General features: G+C 35.8%; 1 protein-coding gene across 2 annotated transcripts in view; it reads left to right on the forward strand.

Annotated features, from left to right (window-relative positions):
* VWA8 (von Willebrand factor A domain containing 8) overlaps positions 1-22,126 on the forward strand; it is a 180,126-nt gene that overhangs the window by 132,789 nt on the left and 25,211 nt on the right. For both annotated transcript variants that reach the window (XM_053934989.1, XM_053934990.1), the window contains exons 36-37: positions 5,531-5,612; positions 7,643-7,847. In XM_053934989.1, coding sequence (XP_053790964.1) covers positions 5,531-5,612; positions 7,643-7,847 — 287 coding nt within the window. The remainder of the gene's footprint in view (positions 1-5,530; positions 5,613-7,642; positions 7,848-22,126) is intronic.

Here is a 22,126-nt window from a genome sequence, read left to right on the forward strand (position 1 = left end):
CAGGCTTTGGTGAGTAACAGTTCTGCAGTCACCTTAACCATTACTTTCATGGCTTGTTAAGCTTCAGTCACTCGAGCCTTCTCTCCAAACTGAAGAGACCCAAACTATTTAGTTCTTCTCCTGTCCAAGAGAATGTTGCATGAACAACATTCACATGCAGCAAAACCATCCTCCCCTCTGACACTAATAAAGCAGGTGTAGACTACAGATCTTCAGACATTTTTGTGCTGCCATGCCAAGCTTTCTGTTATCATTCAAAGCACAGATCATCTTCCCTATGTAGAGAAAACCTTTTATTTATTACCAAGAGGATAAAACACTTACTTGACTAAAGAAGCCAAGTCAAGGATATCAACAAGGTAGAAAGCTTAAGTTGCCTCCTTTTATAACTGAAGGAAAGATTACCTCTTAAAAAGATTAAACTTAATAAAATTAGTTGGAATTAGAATCTTGGAACTAATTTTACAACTTCAGGCTGTAATCTTCTCATACTTTATAAACTGCAGAAGGGTCAGACTGGGTCACTTTTTTTCAGGCCTTCACAGAAAAAAAATCTGAATCTGAAGTAGATGTTTTAGAAGGTAAATCTTCTGAGCTTTTGTTAAAATTAGTTTACTAATTTGGGAGTGAGGGAAGTATCTTCCCTCAGTGCTTTCAAATGATATCTAAATTGAGATCTTGACTGCTATTTCTAAAAGCCTTTAAGTTGCTGTGCCATATAACAGCTTGTACTGCTAGGTTATTATAATTAAAAACCAGGGGACATTCTTCATGAATCCAGGTTACCAGTAACCTGAGCATATTATCAGTCTCAGAATTGGCTTCTGTCTGACCAAGCAGTTTAATTTTTATTATCAGCTGTGATGAAATATATTTGTGAATAGGGATTGATAGCTTGAAATGTTTCAAAAATTGTGTGAGGTTTGCACTGTGCTTTATGGCCACTTAAGTTGAAAGATTTCATGTCTTGAAGATCGTTATCATTGATTTTTTTTCTGAATGGTGTTTTAATTTATGAATTACAAAGACTAATTTTAACTGAATCATATTTAATATAACCTTACTGATTCAGTTAAATAAGATCTGAGCAAGACTCTTATGTTTTCTGTTCTATAGCCTTTTTCAGGACTTTTTCAAGACATTTCCCTTTATTAGTGGCTGGATTTTCTAGTGGAAGAGGAGGGAAATCCTGTGGTGACCTGTGCTATTCAGCATGTCATGAAAAAAATCGAAAAATTAATTAACACTGAGGTAGCAGTGCTGATGATAGTGGTTATTATTCATGGTAGGAAGGATTTGCCATGGAGAATTATGAGAAGGACTACAATTCTGAATGCAATAGAAATAACAGGTGAAATTCATTGTAGATGAATATGTGGAGGAAGAAAACAATTCTAATTCTACATCAAAAAAGAGGGGATGATGAGAACATCTTACAAGCATTATTTTGCTGTCATGATAGATGGTTTCATTAAGATAGCAGTTCAAACTCAGTAGTACTTGAAAAAAAAGCAAATAAAATGTTAAGAATTATTAGGGAAGAAACAGGAAAAAAAAACAGAAAATCTCTTTGTGCTGTTGTTCAAATCCACATGTCCTTAACACTGTTCAGTTTTGGTCCTCCATCTCAAGGTGGGAGAAGGCTGAACTGGAATAAGCTCAGAAAAAGACAAAAAGGATGAAGAAGATTGCATTGGCCAACCCTCCAGCATGTGAAGACAAGATCAGGAAAGGGACATATGGTAGAGCTCTACAAAAACATGTATGGCATGGAGATGTGGAAAAAACCAGCAATTTTGCACTCAATACCAGAGTTAGGGAGCAGCTAATGAAACTATTAGGAAATTCATCAAAACAAACAAGATATAGTTCTTTGTAGAGTACTAACTATGAAACCACTTCCCAAAGTATGTTGTGAATGTTTCTTTTTCCAAAAGAAAACCGGTCAAATTCCTGGAAAGTTAACTAAATACATAGATATAAAAACACAGACAGCATATTCAGTTTAAGAAGCCCTAGATTGGAACTGATTGGTGGCTTGAGGAAAATACCTTGTGCACTTGTCTGTTCTTTCACATTTCAAGCACCTAACTGCTCTTGGGGACAGGATACTAGATTAGAGGAACCTACTATTGCCTTTACTATGGCACAAATCAAAAATATTTCCAAGTGAAAAAGAGAAGACAGGAAAAGAGAAGCATGTGTCTTTGTGCTCTCTTGGAAGGTGAAATAATAAGGTAGTAGCCCTTATGATGCCCATTTGAAATTCTGTTTTTGCAACCTTCTTTGCTGAGCTGCTGTTTCTTTTGGAGTTTGCCTCTCGGTCTCACTAATTGACAGAGTATTTGATTGAATACACATTACCTGCTACCAATTGCTGCTTAACAGTCTTGGTCCCTTGAAATTCAGTGCTGCTTATTCCTAATTGTGTTCCATTGTTTCTGCATTGGAAACCTGTAATTATTTACCTATGAAAGTTGTATCCTTCCCTGGGAGATGGTAAAGTGAAGCAAAGACATCCTATTACATGAAATCAAGTATGTGCCAGTCCCTTGAAGTACTTGCTGTGGTCTTCTGTTGTCTTCTGTTGCCTTTGAGAATTTGTTTTATATTTTTGATTTTGTTTCCATGTCTATCACATTTTCTTTCTCATCTTATTGGACAACTGGTCAGTTCTGGCATACAGCCTTCCATTTCTATTAATAATTCAAAGTCCTCCGCCAAACTCTAGCTTACTCCAATATGTATAAGTGAAGCTGTTCCAGGAACAATAAGCAAAGAAATATTTGTCTGTAAGTTTTATTGGAACTGTAAACAAAATGATAGTTATTTTTGAAAAGAAATTATAACAAGTAATAATTTCCCCCAAAACTGCCAAATAGATGTATGGACACAAAATATAAACTCAGACAAGAGATTGTGGCAGAATCCAGAAAAGAAGAATTAATGTTTATTCTAAAAACAAGACTGTAAAGATGAGGGACTACTTGAGATCAAATATTTACTTGGATTCTCAGCACTTTCTATAGATGAACATAAAATAACACCCTATTACTGAGTGTGTATCTCTGTGAGTATGACAGTAACTGGAACATGTAGTGTAACACAATGTTACCAAAATAGCCTTGACACATCATCTGGTCCACCTGTTTATATAGGGACAGGATGACGTGTGTAGTCTCTTCTTAACTGAGGTTTGTCAAACAATTGGCCTATTGCATTGCTTCATTCTCCTTGTATAAGAAAAGCTTTTCATGGTATCCATCTTTTCTTTCTCTAAACAAAACTGAATTCTTCATGTCACCTTCACTCACTCAGGATAATATTGCTCTTTTTATAACGATCTTCTCAATAGGATTGGGTGTGTTTTAAAAAAAAAAAACTCTGTTTAGACAAGAAAAAAAAATCCTTGCATTTGTCCTTATAATAAACCCATGTGTTCTGACCACTTTGTCATCCTCAGGACTATTTCATGTCACAGAACCACGGAATGGGTAAGGTTGGAAGGGACCACTTGAGGTCATTTGATGCAATCTCCCTGCTCAGCAGGGTCCTCTAGAGTATGTTACTCAGGACTGGGTCAAAACAGTTCCTCTCCAGGGAAGGAAACTCTACAGTCTCTCTGGGCATCCAGTTCCAGTGCTCAGTCACCATCACAGTAAAGAAGTTTTTCTCATCTTCAGGTGCTCCAGTTCCAGTTTCAGGTGTTCCAGTTTCTGTGCATCATTTTCTCGCTGATATCTCTTGTCCTATTGCTTGGCACCACAGAGCAGAGCCTGGTCTGTCCTCTAACACCCTCCCTTGAGACACTGATGAGGTCCCTTCTCAGTTTTCTTTTCTTGAGGCTGAGCAGGCCTCCGTCCCTCAGCCTTTCCTCATAAGAGAGTTGCTTCAGTCTCCTAATCATCTTCGTAGCCCTCCACTGGACCTGCTCCAGGAGCTCCACGTCTCCCTTGTACTGAGGAGCCCAGATCTGAACATTGTGTCTGTTTTCCTTAAAGTTTGATGTCTGGAGCTGTGCATAGTTGTTCTTCTCCGTCAGGCTTTGGCAAAAGAAGAACAAACTGCACTTGTTCATGTCTGATGTTCATGTTTCATCATCAGGATTCTTGACTGCAGTTCTGGAGCCTGGCCAGCAGTTCTTGTGTAGCATTTAAACATCTGATTGCCTTTTTGTCAGCTTTGTACTCTGCAATCCTTTGTCTTTTTATTGTCTTTAATTTGTTTGATTTGTGTTCTTTCTCTAATTGATTAACTTAATTTTTAATTCTTATCCCACAGTTCTACCCTCTCTAGTTCAGTATCTGCCCTTGTTCTAGATCTTCATCAGAATTTTTCATGTGTATCTTACTCTCCGTTACTAACAAAAGAGAGAGAGCACATTTTAAAACAGTAACAAAATCTAGGGGAAACCAAAAGTGGCCTTTGGCCCACAAACCTGCATTTTTCCAGATCTTTTTCCCTTGTTCCTGATGTGTTTGATATTCCCATTTTTATGAAGATGAGTAAAGTCAATAGACATGCTGCTGTAGGCATGTATACTATAGATATATAAATACATTGGATATGCATGAGGTGCTGCTGTGAGTTATTCTCTGTGCTGCTTTGAATATTAGATCTCCTTATGCTGCTGATCATGTTGGTCTTTTCTGTGTGTGCTCTGTGCAAGCATCAACACTTCTGCAGGTAAGGTCGGACTCTTTCATTTCAAGGAGGTAAAAGATACATTGTTTCAGAGGAAAATCTAGACTTGTTTTCATCTTGTGATAATGACATTTTGTATCCATACTGGGCAATGTGATTCAGTCTTGTGGTTTCTTTTCTAAAAAACTGCCTCAATTTACTCCACACAGATGAAAGTCAGCTCCTAACTGGAAGACACTTTTGAGGCCAGGCACAGTGTACTCATAAGTTGGCAAAAGCCAATGTAGGTACACAAACACAAATTTGTTTCTGAGGGAAGGACCATATATTAGCTGTATTCATTAAACTGTCCATAAACAGAATATTTAATACATGATAGTCTAGGGCGTATAAGTTATAAAATCTTTGCATACTGAGAATCTGCCTCCAAAAAGAGAGGTTCAATTTCAGGGAACAGCATTTAGATTGGTATTATTGAGAAGTTTTCAAGTGGAAGTCATAAACACAATGTTTTGAAATGTTCCTCAACATGTGTTTAAAGTCAGATATACAACTGACATTATCTTCTGTGGCAGATCAAAGCAGCGAGGTAGGCACTGCAGTAATGCTTGAATAGTGCTTTTGTGAGCAGAGTGATATTTGTGAGTAATTTTGGCACTTGCTGTAAAAATACATTGTTCTTTCGTAACTGTGACTGTCTGATTACTCACTATCATAATTATTAAACAATTCCTTATTTGCAAGTTATATTCCTGTATTGAATATGAAAGCTTATCATTTTCTGACATGTACTGTATAATAAAATGTTTAAATTTAATCTGCTAAATGCAAATGTAATAACCAGTTAATCATGCAGCTGGAAAATAACATGTTTGTTTGTTTTCAGATGTCACTCCTCCACCAGCTGCTGGATACTTGGAAGTAACAGATCTTAATTCAAAGAAAATCAAATACATTGCAATTCCTAGGTAACTGATTTTATTGATTAGATCACTGTCATCTTAGAAGAAGAGCAAAGAGGATTTAGTGTCTATTATTACTTCAGGATAAGCAAATATTTCTTTTGATGTGGAAAGTAAGACTAATTCATACCTAGTGTAAAATTCTACAGACATTGCAGTTTATTTTTGTCAACATTATTTATTGGTTTTTACTAGGTAATGCTGATGAAAATGTAGCAGTTAATTAGTAAATATGAAAGGTAGCTTTATCTTCTGATTTTCATTCCCTTTGTTCCATCCCCCTCTTCCATCCACTTTATTCTCAACCCTCTTTCATTATGGTTTGCAGTCTATATTTTCTTTTCCTTTTTCCCTATCTTTAGGATCTGAGAAAGACAGGCAAAATGCTAACTTGCATTTTGCAATGCTAAAATGCAAAATTCCTAACACTGCTAGGTGTTAGGAAACTGGGAATCAAGTTCTGGTCCAATATAAAGTTTACTTTGAAAATCTCTTGAGCTTTTCTGTAGTTCTTCCTTTGGAAAGTATACATTCCCATGTATCTTGCATGATACACAAGTATCTTGTATGATAACTTAAAATAGCCAGATTCTATGGCTTCTGTTTGGTTTTAACATCTGTGTCTCACAACTGTGGAGAGTATTTGCAAATATATTTTATTATCTTTATTTTATAAAGATATATTTTGGTCCCAAATTGTAATTTTCTACTGTAATAGTAAACATTTTTGTTTTAAATAGCACTTTCTCCACTTTGTGTATTTAAATAGCACATGTATGAAACTCACACATGAAGAATTTTTTTTATTATTCGATTCACTTAATGTGTTGATTTTGACAATATTTATTCTCATTTAAATTCATCCTGGTTCATTAATAATCTGGGGAAATTTTAATTAATAATTATTTTTGCACTGTTCACCATTTATAATTGGTCCATTGGGCTACATCTTACACAGTCGTTCAAAAATGAAAGACATTACCATAAAAATAGTAAGGAATCGCTTTATTTTTCACTAGGATTTTATAGGAAATAACAGAAATTACAAAGCTATTTTTCAACACTAGGACTCTTAAGCTAGCATTAGGATTTAAGCTGTGTATGGCAGATCTGAGCAGAAGTCCAGGTTTAAAAATGTACTCCAGTAAGAACTGACAAGTAAACTAAGTTTTCATCATAAACATATGAATAGTTCTCTGTTAAAATCTAACAACCTTTCTTCCTTCTGGCAAAGTTAGCCCAGTCAAATGCTGAGATAACTTTCAGTTGAGTTAGTACATGGTGGTTTCAGTCATAGGTAGAAGCCTGTACGTTGCTCCTTCTTATCTTTTTGAGAATTATTAATTTTGCTATTAGTGCAGGTTACCAAATCATTTATGCACGTAATTAACAGTACTGAAAAATGCACAGATTCTTCCCTGCATTGTCTAAATTTCCCTTCTTATTATGTACTTATTATTACTTATGTACTTTCTTTAAACAGTAAATTTTTGTCAGAAAGCTGTTTTAAAAAGTGCTGCAATTCTCTGTGCATAAAGCTGTTAAATTATCATTGTTAAATGAATATTTAAATCTTAATGTTTTATTAAAGCACTAGAGAAAAGTGTTACTCTTAAATTGATGGAACTGTATTTTCCTCAGTGCTTGGATCATGTTCTATTTCTATTTTAGTTTAATATTTTTCAGTAGCATCTTTTACAATTTTTTATATTCTTAATAGTTTGTTTTCTAAAGGTGGACTACTTTTAGATAGATGAGATACATCAGTGTATCTAAACTACAGCAGTGGTTTTGTCAACATGTTGCCTTTCAGCCTGGGCTTTTATACTGCTTCTTACACAATCAGGTGTCTTTTGGTTACGTCCAGTTTCAGTCTGTGGAAAGTTTCAGACAAAATAGTGGGTCCACAGGCCTGAGTTATAGTCTCTCATGAAAGTAGGATGTAATTTCATTTAATTGTCGCCTTAACTGCAGAAATACTCACCCCCTTTTAATTGCAGCTTCAAAAAAAAATCACATTAATTCATGTTTTTCAGGTCACAGTCTCTTTCTCCATATACATCTTGGCTCTCTAAGATCTCAGATGCTGATGCCCTGCTGGCACCGCTGGGCAACGTGGGTTTGGTTACTGTGGACATGGGAGGAGGTGTGAGGCTTTGGGAGACTGGGCTGGAAAGCCTCCAGCAGTCACTGCAGGACTGGAGGAACATGATTGGCCAAGAAGATGGTCGTCCTGTGCAGGTAGGACTTCACAAAGCTGAACTGGAAAATGTAACAAAATAAGCTATGGATGAGTTTCCAGCTGGGAAAGGAGTTGAGGGGAGAGGTGTGTTGAAAAACGTTATGAAGTAGAAGTGCACCTGTGAGAAAAAAATTCATAGATTTCTTCCCTGAGAAAAAGAGGCACAGTAGCTTAATTTGAAAGCATTTTGTAACTCCTGTAATTATGGTTACTGACAGACTCTTTGTCTCACACTGTTTGTACTTTTGCCAAATTCCAGTACAATTAAATGCAAATAAATTCTTTATCTCCTACTGATTTTTAACTGTAACTTTCAAAATTAGAATAATGAAATTAATTTTTAAGAAAGTTATATATTTTTCCAGGGTTCAAATTCTTGGGGGAAAAAAAAATGGGGTTTTACTTTGAAAAAGAAACTTGAGACTAGGTGAAAAATGCCTTGAATTCACAGTAGAGCCTTTGGCTAATCTTGATAATTTTCCCAGCTGAGCAGAGTAGCAAGGATCTCCATACAGCCATGTTCTCATGTGGAATGTTTAGGGAGATGCTGAAAATACACAGCATATACACCTATGGTGTGTGTGCATGTATGTATGTATGTATATACGAGTGTTAATGTACTGTTAATGGCTAACATGTGTGATCACCATTGCAACACAGAGGGAATGTTCAGTGGCATCTTTAATTAGAATGGGAAAACAGAATGAGTCTATTCTTAACTGGCTCTCTCTCTGGTGTTGGTTGGGAGTTTGTGTGAATGAGATATATTAGGCCAAAATGTCTTTGACTTTCTTTTCCCACTCTTAGCTCCCTTTCTACAAGATGTTCTGTGGTTACAGAGACTTGGGCAAGAACTGATGTGTTCTTGTACTGAACTTCAGCAAATGCTATTCATAAAACTCATGACAAAAGCAAACTGTTACCCAGTAGCACCTTTGTGCTCAACACTTACGGCTTTGCCAGTGCCATGTTCATTGCCAGTGCAGTAGCACTAGCACCATCTTATGGTCATATATAGTCGGTTTACACCAGCTCAGGGAGTTTGACTAGTTTTAATTGTTATTTTTTCCTTTTTTCTTTTTTTTTAAATAACTTGTTACTTTATTCAACAGTATATTGTCAATAATAGCCAACAAATTACTAGACAATACTGGCTTGGAAAGCGCACTCCATAAGAAAATTTAAGTCATTTAACTAGAAATCTCAAGTAGCTATTTTAAAGAAGACTAAGAAGTTTTACCACAGGCACAACGTAGTTTTCAAAATCTGCTGTAGAATTCCTCTCCACTGACAGCCTGCCTCACTACTGGGCACACTCCAGGGTAAAGCCTCCTTAGAAAATCTTTCTGTTTTCCTGTGTCAAGCCAGTGGTTTGTCAGAACTGAAATAGCATGCTCTTTTGTTGCCATACTATATCACAGTACAAGCTGGCTTGTACTGGGCAGATTAATTCCACTACCCAGCCAGCTCCATTAACTAGCCCCTGGGCTGACTGACAGGAACTCCAAGCAGTTATGTTCCTTCCTAAGCTGCAAGCATATCACTGGTCCAGGATGTGGGAGGTGTAAAAGATCAGACCAATGAGCTTTCCAGACCAGGTTTTTCAAATACCCATTATAAAGAAGGGCTGAAGAATAACCTCTCTCTGTTGCCACATGAACATCAGGTGAGTGGTTCTCTTTGTCTCCAACCCACTCCCCCCCACATTCACACTCTGATTTGTGCTAAAGGACTGGAACAAAGCCTCCTATATGATCTTCTGACTTGCATGATTATCACTAACTTCTGTTTCCCTACTTTACTTTTTTGCTTTGCTTTGAATGGAAAGATAACAAGACCTAAGAAGCTTTGTTTACAAAGGCATTGCAGAGAAATAAGAAATAAATTAGGTCTTTTATTTTATGTAATCTCCAATAAGGTAATAGATATGTAGTTGCTGTGTAAACTCTGTACTTTGCTAATTGGAAATTAAGGCCTTCACCTTTCCTATTTAATTTCTCAATAGAGAAAAGCAGTACTTTATTAAGGCATTCATTTCTGGAAATGAAAGGATACTATCACCTTAAAAACATATTCATGTAGCTTCCCTGGGTAATTGACCATAGCAAGAACATGTCTCTTGATCTAGGGACAATTCCTTTGCTAAGAATGCTGAAGCTAAATATTTCCTGATACCTGTTTTTGCAAAGTTGGACATATTGATCTGATCATTTAAGTGTATGAAAATTACCTCCTTTTGTGTAATGTTTTGTGCACATGCTCATGTTAAGTAACTTCTAGTCTAATGAGGTTTCTCTAGTTCTTTGACTAAACCCATCATTCCCAGCCATCCTGTAGCAGAAACTCAGTTTAAGAGAATTGTCAGTGTTCCACATATCACCCACCCACGTCCAATCTCCCCTTCCCTTAAAACTGCCATTGTTGCATCCCACAAAACTGTGACAGGCTTAGCAAAGCTTATTATCCCTTCATGGTGATGTTCTTAGACCAATCCAAGACCTGTCTATGTGGTTGGGAACCACTGATCTGCAGAAACACACACAAATTTGTTTAATCTTCCTGACCCTTTAGAGAAAAAAGAATTAGAGGGCTTACAATATAAATATAGTTTCAAAGAATTTGAATGAAATCTTCAACCAGGCTTCAGTTGGAACTACTGGTACTGTCTTCTAGGGCTGCATTTTTGCTTTCACAAACATGTTAGCTCTGAGAAGGAGGCTGAATATAGATAAGCAATGAAACAGAGGAAAACAAACAGCTGTTCCACTTGTAATCAGTAATTAGGCTCCCTTGATATAATTTGTGACAATCTTCATAACAGTCAACATTTGTTTTGTATTGTTGACATACTCAGCAGAGTTCAAACTGCTGAAGTCTTGAGGTTACCAAATTAGTTTATCAAAATATGGTATGTGTTTACATAAGCCTGCATTTATACAGGCAGGTCGAAATTTTTTCTCATTTATTGAAGTTTTAAACTCAAAATAAGACTACAGTATTCTGAAATTATTAAATTGGAATGTCTAAAATACAACATCTAAACAAAATACTGTATTTTCTAAAGCTGTGAACTCTACTCCAAAAACCACTGAGCTTTTTCACTCTTTGGTGTCTCCGACAAAAAGGTCGCTTCATTATCAAATACCAGAAGAGAATTTGAAGGACAATTTATTTTTAAAATTTTGCCCTGAAGTTTCATGGCAATAAGCAGACATTGATAAGCTTGTATTTCTTTTTTCATCCAAGGGTTATTAATGGAAATTAAATAGAACAGCACTGATTACATTCTGATATAGTTCGGATATAGTCTTTCAGTAAGCATTATTTAGTGGTATGTCTCATTTAGATAAAGTACAATGCTTAGATTAAAAAAAATTAAAGGTACATCATTAGAGGTATTTCAATAGATGTTAAGGCATTTATCTGTGACTATTAGCAAAAACATTTAGTTCTGTATTCACTCCACTTAATGTTCTCCTGCTGTAGACTGTTGTCCAAAATGTTTCATGCTGCATACTCAGTATGCCATTGTTTTCATAAGTCCCAGGACATATCCAAACCTGTAGAGTTCATAAAAATATACTTAGTCAAAGATTGCAAAAGCTTTTGCCATCTAATTTATACTAATATGTATCTTAACTCAAAATCAGATTCACATTTTTTTAAATCACAGTGTAGTCTTGGTCTAGGTCATATCACCATGCAAAGTGACATCCTGAAGCTGAGGATAGTCTCCTGTCCTTTCAGATTGTCCAAAGAAGTGATCTGATTGAGTAAAGAAAAATAATAATTCTTGTAAACTAAGATTTTTAGGAGTGTATTTGGGTGGGGGATTTTTTTTTGTGTCTGTTGTTTAATGTATTTGTGGAACTTGCAGTAGTTGTATCATCTCCTACATGTGTGAGATGGGTTTTTGAAATTGCAGTAGTGCCCTCTGTTTGTGGCTGTATATAAAGGCCTAATGAGTTAAGTAGTTGTGATTGTAACTATTTTGATTTCCTATGGACTGATCTCTCTCATATTTGGTATAGGAAGCCTTCCTCATAAGCATTCAGGTACATAGTTGGAAATAAATTCATACTTACATCTAAGTGAATAGTTAGCAAGTAAAAAAAGAGAGACTTCTTTCCATTTTCCCATCTTTCTGCTGTCCTAAAATGGGGTCACAATTTCCTGGTACATCCCAGATCTTAAAAGGTCAAGGCCTGCTTGTTTTACAGTATACTTCTTCTTCAAGGATGGATATTGCTTGTGTCTCTGGCCCGCGACAGAGCCCCACTCTAACATTCTGTGTAATGTGTGGTTTTCCTCAGAAATTCAAAAAGTTGAAATGTTTGACTCAGGTTATGTCTCCTATAACTCTAGGAAACTCAGGTGAGTTTCCTAGATGATTCAGGTTCAGCCAATGTGATGTCAAGACCACATAGTGTAGGACTGAGCAGAGTAAAGATGTAGCACGTGTGAATTGAGTGGGCACCAGCTGTTTAAAAATAGATAAAGAACACTTACCCATGAGCAAGTGTATGCGCTGTGTAGAACCTGAATAATACAAGACCTACATCATCCCACCTCTCTAGTCTGAAAACTGATGGGTAACACTCACTTTAAAAATGACGTACTTTGTAGGTGTGTCAGTCCAAAGGAAATGTGTAAGAGAGATACTGACACCTTAGTATGAGACCAGGCCCTTCCAAAGAAAAGAATCAGCCTGGAAACGTTTTCTCCCATTTTTTCCTCACTTTGCTTTTGTGACTTCACCTAATGTAGAGGTTGAACTGGAGTCAAAGTTGAGTACACTCCTGAAGTATTCATAATGCCAAAAGTCTCACATTTCCTGTTAAAGTTAAAAGAAGACCAATCACATTAAATTAGGTGATGGGTGTGGAAATGTAGCTGAGTGTGTGTATCTTATGTATTCACACACAGATACATGTATATATTTGCACACACACATGCACACACGTGCTCATTTTTTTCCCCAGTTGTCATACCTGGTTCTCTTGAATTAGAATTACCTGAAGAGATCATCATAACTTTGCAGGCAGCCAGTCCCAGGGGGACTGTATTTCATAATGAGCAAGAATTGAAAGTCGATTTGGACAATGATCGTCTTATTCCCTTCCTTGAATAGTCTCATTTATTCCATTTGTATTCCATGCAGCTAATCATGTAGAACTCTACATGAAGTATTCACCCCTTAAGTGAATTCATATTGTTTTATTTTATTGAATGCATCCTTTTTTCCTCTTGTTATTTTCTGAAGCTGTACTTTAAAGTTCAGGTTAATGTGAGTTCACCTGATGAAATTTAATTTTTTAGGTTGGATGTTTATCTAAAGAATAATTAATTCAGGAGTTTCAGTGATTCCAGCTTGCTTGTGTTTACTGCTCAGAATCTGCTTTAATCTATACTGATGGTTTGGGGGTTTTCTTTCTTTATAAAAAGTGACATTGTACTTTATAACGTAACAAAAATCCAGTCTCTTTTCCTGATGTTAAAACTGAACTGGGCAAAGCTGCAGTTCTTGAATCGAGACAAAAACATGACCTTTAGCAAGAGTGGCCGGTTCTTCTCCCCACCACCCTCCCGTTCTCTATTTTCTACTTTGCACCAAGCAGTCTTTCTGACCACATGAGGGCATCAGTGGGCTAATAACAGTGATTTCCCTCAGCTTTTAAATACTGCCTGTGCAAACCCCATAAATTATGAGAAATACATGCAGTGGAGAGTTCTTGCAAGTTTGGAATAACCATATGATGGCATTCTGCAGACCTGCACAGGATCCTGAAAATCTTGAAATACTGCAGATTGCAGAGTTATTTAGTTAATAGGTGGATTCCAAGATATAATTTGATAGCACTTCCAGTTCTGAGATCCATGAGCTCCAAATCCATAGTTTAGTTCTGTGACCTCTTCCAGGGCCATAAAATTTATTCAGCTGAGGACTAGCAGCTGTGTACCAGCCCTTGAATGAAGGCATCTGAGTATGGGGAAGCACGGGACTGGAAAGCTGTGAACTCACAGAGCTAAATAAATGCATATCTCTAAAAGTATTTTTGGGATAAAGTAACTCAGATTAAGATCACTGGCTCTCTGTCAGATACCTTTTCTATAAATTTCCTCAGCTTGAGTGAGGCCCTTGTTAGAAGCACAGTACAAACATGTCTAAAATACATTCTCTTTCCTAAGGTGATCTTCCAGTCTAATTGGAGCAGACAGACAGAGCAGAAGGGAAATAACCTTAACTTTCTATTAGAGCAGTCTGATGCAGCACAAAGTTCCCTTTCTTTCTCTGACCTTCCTGTGGAAGCCCAAACTCCTCATGGGAGAAAAAGTTATTACCTCAACTCACCATCTTGAAGATCCCAGAAAGTCTGGAGCAGTGCACATTGCTGACATAAAGGCTGGAGCTCCTAACACCAGTGAAATCCTGCTGTCCCAGGAAGACAAATGCATACTAATAATTATGCCTTTATGTAAGTGGTTCCCTGATTAGTGAAAAGACAAAATAAGGAAAACATAAATAATCTGATATGTTACACTAATGCCAATTATAAGAGGCTTTCCTTTAGAAAAGAAAACAATGTAGTAGATATTAAATAATTTCTGCCTCTGCTTCTTAAGGACAGCATTGACAAGATCCTAGGTATACAGAAAATCAGGCTTTTCTCCTTCCACATGTAATTTTTTTCAACTTTCATTTTACCCTGTGGTCTTCAGTCTGGACTATTCCAAACTGACATCATGTGTTCACTTATCCCATCCTTCTAGCTTGTCTAGGAGGTGTGTAATAGTCATGATAAATAACCAAGCTAGATGTCATCTGTCTCCTCTGATAATATTTCATAGTGGATTAGAATACTAAAAAGATGACGACCTCACATCTTATAGTTGAATAGAACTGACTAGGAAATTTTAAATAATGACAGAGGAAAATGGACTTTGCACAGGTGTTTACATAACAGAGGATCCATTAGATGAAATAAATGTATTATAATATTATCTTATTACTTCATTTAGTTTTCCAGCTTTTAAGCCACACACTGTATATTGTGGGCAAAATATTCTAATGCATCTGCTGTGCAGAGTTTCTGAGTTGTTCTTCAAGTGGCAGCATTTAGTTCAAAAAAGAGCCCATTGCAGAATTTTGTACAGTGGTTTGGTTTTTTTAGTTGGTGTATATAAACTTAATTTGTAAGCCAGATACAGCTTTTTTTGTAAGTTTCACTCCAAATCTCCATCTCTTTCCCATCCAGATTCACTTTTCTAAAATGCCGTCAAAGTTTGATGATGCTTTCAACAATTCTGGTATTCAAGACAAAAGCTTAATGCCTGCATGGATTTCAAATGCTACTTTTAGAATTAAATATTCACCCTAGTCAGATGATGCATGAAGTTTATTAGTTCAGTTTGAACTCTTGAAAAGTTTTACAGACAAGGTAGAAAATCAAAGTGAAGTCAAATGAAAAAGAGAAAACATATTAAAAGTTTTATACTGCAGTGCAACAAGTGTTTTTTTCATTTCAGGATACAAGTGAAGAAACAGGATATATTTTACACATTTTATTGTCTTATCTAAGATTGAATAGCTTTTCTATGGAAAAATTCCTGGTGGACTCAATTTTGTGCTGTTGTGAACAGAAATTATGCTATTAATTTGTTGTACATAGAAAAAAAGCTGTACATGATACAGTACAAGTGAACAACATAGAAGCCATTAGAGGGGGTTTTGCCTATTTATGCCTTTCTCTCACCAGTTTGTGTACGTAGATTATAAAATGTTTTCTTTCTCTCTTCAGTAGAATCAGTTTTACGGTAGAGTGTAAAACCACAATGGAATAGGCAGGTTAGGCTGCAATCTGCCTGATGTGGAACCTCTTTGCTCTTTGAGAATGTAATGTGTATACTCGTGCTGCTGATAAAGATTGTGTTAGAGGAAGGTATGTTCTTGTGACCTGTAAAACCCTAGGATGCAGCCTAGGATAATATTGAGAGATTAAGGTTAGAGAAGCTCAGGAATAAAAGAAAAACAATCATTTTGTTTCAGGGAAGAATCAGTCTTTTGCACATCTGCAGAAGTACATTCCGCATTCCATGGAATACATTTCCTAATCCTTTGTGCCACTGTGGGATGGATTGCTTAATGTATTTTTCACATGGAGTGCACTTGTGTTTTGTTACAGTCAAAGTCAATCTTTTTTCATAATAATGTATGAAAGTGAAAGCAGATTTTGTACTGATTTTGATAATGACATTACCATCTCCCAAATCACCCATAAGGCAAAAATCTACAACATTTCCCTTATTTTTCTGCAATATGCTTCTGATAGATGCTCAATCTTTGTCTACAGCACTAATGAGGAGAACGAGTTAAGATACTTTACAGTCTTTCTAGTGGGTTTATAGTCATATAACTAATATTTTTCAGCAATAATTGAGTGCCTTTCATGGAAAGTAACCCATTTTCTTCATTGACTATAAACTGCCCTGTTTAATACGTTTTATGTCAATGAAAAGGCAAAATATAAGATTAACTTTTTCCTTCCACAATATAAAATTAACTTTTTCCTTCCACATCTCAGGTATGTTCTGATAAGAGCAGAATTGAATAAGATCTAATTGGATCTTGGAAGAGTTCTTTCTGTTATGTTAAAAAAAATAAATGAAGAATGGGATCTTGCTAGCCTACATCTGCCTACACTCCAGGACTGTCTAATCATGCAACAAATTAAGCTAATGCACACCTTCTTAATTTACATTGAACTAAGCACCTGAATCGTACTAATTGTATTCTGCCTCAAATCTTAGTGCACACATTCTTTTCCCTGTTTTCTTCTGATCAACAGTAAGAAACAATAAATAATGCAGTTCTATTACTAATAGTAGAATAAGTACTTTTGAAAGCAATATTTGGGCACCCTAGAATTTTATTTTTATAGATTTTCCTCCATAAATATTCTTTACATCTGTAAATACTGCAGCTGTGTCCCTGTTTGCTTGTATAATTTGTACACATTTATTCAGTTGTGACACATGAAATTATGCTGGTTGCATCTTTAGTAAATGTGTTCTATGTGAAATGATCCACTGAATGCTTAAAAGGGCTTAGTAGAGAGGTTGATTCTCCTTGTCACCACATGCAACAAGGAGGAATTCCATTTATTTCTGTTATAAAGATGTAAAAGCCTGTAAGAAATGCCTAGCTCTGCTTAAACATTCCCAAAAGGATAAGAAATACTTGGTTTGGGGAGGTTGGAAGAATGGAAATATAGACTATTTTTTAAAGTGAAAATTTCATCCCTTTACACCTGCAGGATGTTAGCCTGGAATAAAAGTGGTATTTTCTGGTTTTTCCACCTTTTTTTGCCTGGAGTATTAAAATAAGCATTGTGTTTTATGTGAGAGGATTAGATATGAGTTCAGCCTGTCAGGGCCAGAGATAATTAAAACCAAGAGGTGAAAGGTCTGTTCCCCTGTACATGAGGCAGCTTGCCCCCATCGGAAACCAGAGTTTCTTTGCCATTCCTGAGGCAGAAACTTGCTTTTGTTGCTGTGAGCCCCACAAAGGAGCTTTCTGGCAAGCAGTCCTGAATGGGAGGCACTGACACCTCCTGCACCCATCAGGAATTTTAATGAAGTTAACCCTGTCAGGATACAAAAGTAAGCTGCTCTATTAAAAGACCATCCACTCCTTAGCCAATTTGCAGTGCTGCAGTGTCAGTTACAGGGCAGGATGGTAAGAATATCTACAACCAAAAAAATTGTCTGCATCCCAGTTGCATCACAGTTAGCATTAAGGAAAAAGCCATTCACATTTTACTGGAAGCTGTCACTTGTTGATTACTTTTCTGTTCAAAGCTAGAAATATTTTCAAGCTTGTCTGACTTCTGCTTGCAAATTCTAAAATATATTTCCTAACCTATAACCGTGAGTTCTCTATCTGCCAGCAGTTAAGTCTGAGTACATGTTCTGCCCCTTGTTTTTAGTGAGCCAGCTTTTTACACAACTGGTAACAGAGGCTTGAACAGTGAAAGCTGTTGGCTCAATCTCTTGTATAAACCTGCCAGGAATAAATAAAATTTCAAGTGGGACAAGACAGGAGGAGATTAAATTCCCTCTCTTTCCCTGTCTCCACAATAAATACAACTTGAGGAATCTTAATCTTTAGTTAATTGTAACAGACCTGAAGAATGAGGAGCTGATGTATGACTTAAAATATTTGGAGGAATATTGTTAATAATCTGAAACATGAATGACTGAATAATACATCTACTGAAATGTTCATTTCAGTTGACTTTGCTAAATGTTTTTTACTCATTACACTGGATATTATTATAAACATGTTAATAATATAGCTATTAATATACATTTAATGCAGATGTACTTTGAATAGTACTTGCTATGATATACAAATGCAGAGTTGTGCTGCTTGGGATTCTCTTGAAATGATTAATCTTCTTTTTAAAGATTTTTTTTTTTCTTCTCAATTTTGCTGCAATGTGGGATTAAGATTACTGGATGCTAAAATGTCATTAAGGTCACCTGCACAAAATCAGCTGAAGCTAAATTTGATAATGCTTTTGGTCAATTTTACTCAGACAGAGAGATTTTTTTTGCAATGCATTAGAAGCAAATTAATTCTGAAATCAAAAGAGGAGTACTGTATTGTGAAAATAACTCATGTTAGAATGAAATATGGGTGTGTATGGGGCATCAGTAATTTTGATAATAGAGTACAGCATCTGTCTTCATAATTCCCACGCTTTTATTGTGGGTTATTTTCTAATGAGTTCATGCAAGCTCTTTTCTTCCCATAGTTGTGACAGTGTCTTGTAGTAGTGGCAATGCACAGTGTATCTGGGTCAGCTGTGTGATCCTCAATACAGCCTCTGTCTCTCACTGAGGAATTGTAAAAGTGTCAAAAGTATGCCAGTGCTTCCTTAATCTCCAGGGGTTAATTTTATTAAATTAGATGATCTCACATCAAAATTCAATAGAATTCAATAGAATTCAATCCCACATTCACTTAACTGGCATGAATGTGGTTCTAGATCCACTTCCAAAATAGTTAAAATTTGTTTAGTATACAATATACCATAGGTTGTCTGACCAGCTGAGGTCTAGACAAAACTACCAGCCTTTGACTCATCTTTGCAGTGGCCACTGTTACAGATTGGTATGTGTTTAATGGCTGTTTGGCATAAATATGGCACAGATGTGAAACACCTGGTTTCACTGTGATGTTGAATGCGGTAAATCATGTAATGGACTTCTTTCAGCCTCTTTATCTTCTTCATGAAGGATGATAAGATCACTTAGTTTCCAAACTGAATATGTTTCTATCAGTTTTCCCTATGCAGTTTGCTCTTAGAATCCCAGTGTTGTCAGGAAAAAGAAAAAAAAAAAAAAGGTGTAGCCATATAAAAGCATTTTGTCATACATTCATATTTTTCAGAAGAAACTGATCTAGAGCAAGTTGTTCAGGTGCCATGTAACTCTCACTGAAAGTAAAATCAGTGTTTAGTTCTATTCCTGCCTGGCTACCCATACTGTCAGAAGTTAATGGGTGTGTAAGAGGCAGGACCAGAAAATTAAGTCAAAGAATTAACAAGTCATGCTATTTGTTGTTGTTTCTTAATTTCCCTTTTTCTTAAGCACTCCTTTCATGCCATTGCCTCTTAAGAAAAGCACATTCCTCTGGCATCCTTCTGACCTTAACTGTTCATATTCTTCTCATGCAAAATTTTTGTTTATTTCATTGAATTTGGAAGACTTACAGAGTCTGCATCACAAAGTCCTTATGAATGTACCCATTACCTATTGCTATAAGTGCGTGAGAATATAGAAAGAAAATGAAAGAACAAAAGTATTTGAAACCAGAGACTAAGATCATTGATGATTACTGACAATTAGGACTCTACAGAGAATAAAATAAGAATTGTATATTCCAGGAGAGGATGGTAGTTGTGCTACTTCTGCGATGAAGACTGAAAAAAAAACCTTCCCAAACAGGGAGTGGAAAAGTAGGAGCTTTCACACTCACCAATATATATAAACAAGTTTAGATAATTTACAATTGAAGTATGTGTGCCTTGAGTGTTTTGGAAATAGTGGTTCTTTTAAAAATCAAAAGGAACTTTAAGAGGGAAAAATTCAGTTTTTCCAGCTATTCTTCTCTGACCTGTGCCTCATAGCTGGAGCCCAAGGCTGCAAGAATGAATTTGTGTGTTGTTTCACAAAGCCATAATATGCACACCAGGCAGTATGGAATCTGCACAATGATGCAGTAATGAATAGTGCCTTTCAGTGCATGTATAGCTAGGAAGAGCACATATTTCTCTCAAGAAGGGGTGATTAATCAAAACTTTTTGAAAGGAAAAAAGTTCCTAGAAGTCTTGCAATTAGATTCAAATGGAAAATATTCAGGAGGGGACAGGTCAACTTTTAAGCAAGGAAATCATTTATATATTTGAAAAATACCCATCATAACAGTAATAGAAAAGTCATTGTAGAAATTACAGTGAGACAAGCTTGGCCAAGCTAGTGTGGATTTTAGGTTTGCTTGAGTCCTTTCTGTGCTTTTAGTACTTGTATTTCTTGTCTTCCTTCTCACTCTAGACAAACTAGATATTTCCTGCTGAGTGTTCTTCAGTTTCTCAGGTTCCTAATCCATCCAGTTTTGGATTCTGCCTGCTAAATCTATCTTTACAATAGTTTCTAATGTCAAGAATTCCTCCAGTCCTCAGAGGCGTGACGTACCTGTGGCTCTTCCATCTCTTTCTATTTGTCATGTTGAAGAATGTATCATTATCCAAAATTCTTCTCTTCAGTTTTTTTCCTGATCGTCCCTCTAATTTCATGTCAAGGCTCATTGATTTACTGTTTATTTATTTGTAAAATATATCTTCAATTCTAATATAGGTATTTGGTCGTCTAACTTCTAGTTTATAGAGGTGCTTTCAGAGTAGAGACAATTTGTTGGCTGTAAAATTACCTTCCATAGGTATGGGAATGGGAAGAGTCTGACAAGTCACTAAGGGAATTCTCTAAGAGCTCAAAGAAAAAACAGGGAAGTATATCCAGAGGATTCTCTTCAGAGGATTCTACGGTGTGCTAATATAATGCAATTTCTAAGTATATGGTAAATTTGAAAAATAATTACCCCAGCAAACCAGTGCTAATAAAAACTGGTTGTTAAAGTATTCAGAGTTAGCAAAATTCTACTACCTTTTGTCTGCATAGGTGATACTTAAAAGAAAAGTAAATTAAACTGCTGCAATGCACTGGTATGACATTTACACATCTGCTGGTGGTGTTCCATTCCAGTATCATTGAATTTTCAATTATTTTATCCATTCAGCTATTAACTATACATAAAAAGAAAAATAGTGAAGAACTCCCATTCTGAAGCTATGATAGATCGTAGCCCTTGTTTATTTTCTTCTTTCTCAACCAATTTTTTTCAGAGTTTTAACAGAAATTAAATGTTGGACATTTGGTGTTCTTTCAAGAAGAGAAAGCAAAAAAATCATTATAAGATAGAAGATTTTCTATTAACCACATGCCATTTCAAAGTTACAAATACCTGCTTTAATCAGATTTAATCAGATCAATACTGTTGTAAAATAAGTTTATACTAGAAACTTGTCTAGTGCATGTGTACTAGAAACACCATTTGTGAACAACTTATACTTGAGAAAGATATACGAGCACCAAAGCTCTTTTGTCTACAGACCTTTTCACTGAAGATTTAAACAACGCTTGTATTTCAAAATGTTTAGTAGAATTTTTCAATGGAAAAACTTGATAAAAATAGAATATGACATTTGCATCACTGATTATAGGTTTGTTTGTTTCATAGAGCTTTCTTTTGAAGAAGGAATATGTTTCTATAAAAATATATAAGCATGAACATGTAAAATTTTTGCCTAATTTAATGTTTCTCATTATAGAATAATATTTTATTTTGTTTCATGAGGCTGAAAGTATCATTTTGGATTTATAATTCTGTTTTAAACTAAACTCAGCAATTTTTATTAACCAGTGTTTTTGATAATTTTTAAATCTACCAGTTATGCAAAAAAAGAACAGTTTATTTTAGAGGAAATCTCTTAAACCAAAAAAAGTATATAACCCTAAGGTATATAACCCTAGCATGCTGTTGTGGTTACGTGTTTTAACATTTGTATACAAATGTTAAATGGATGTAATTTTGCAGATTAGATCTTGATTTTACACTAATGATATGGTTCACAGAGGATGTATTGTACCTCTTTGA

Source organism: Vidua chalybeata, chromosome 2, assembly GCF_026979565.1.
Source record: "Vidua chalybeata isolate OUT-0048 chromosome 2, bVidCha1 merged haplotype, whole genome shotgun sequence".
In the NCBI taxonomy this organism is placed as follows: domain Eukaryota; kingdom Metazoa; phylum Chordata; class Aves; order Passeriformes; family Viduidae; genus Vidua; species Vidua chalybeata.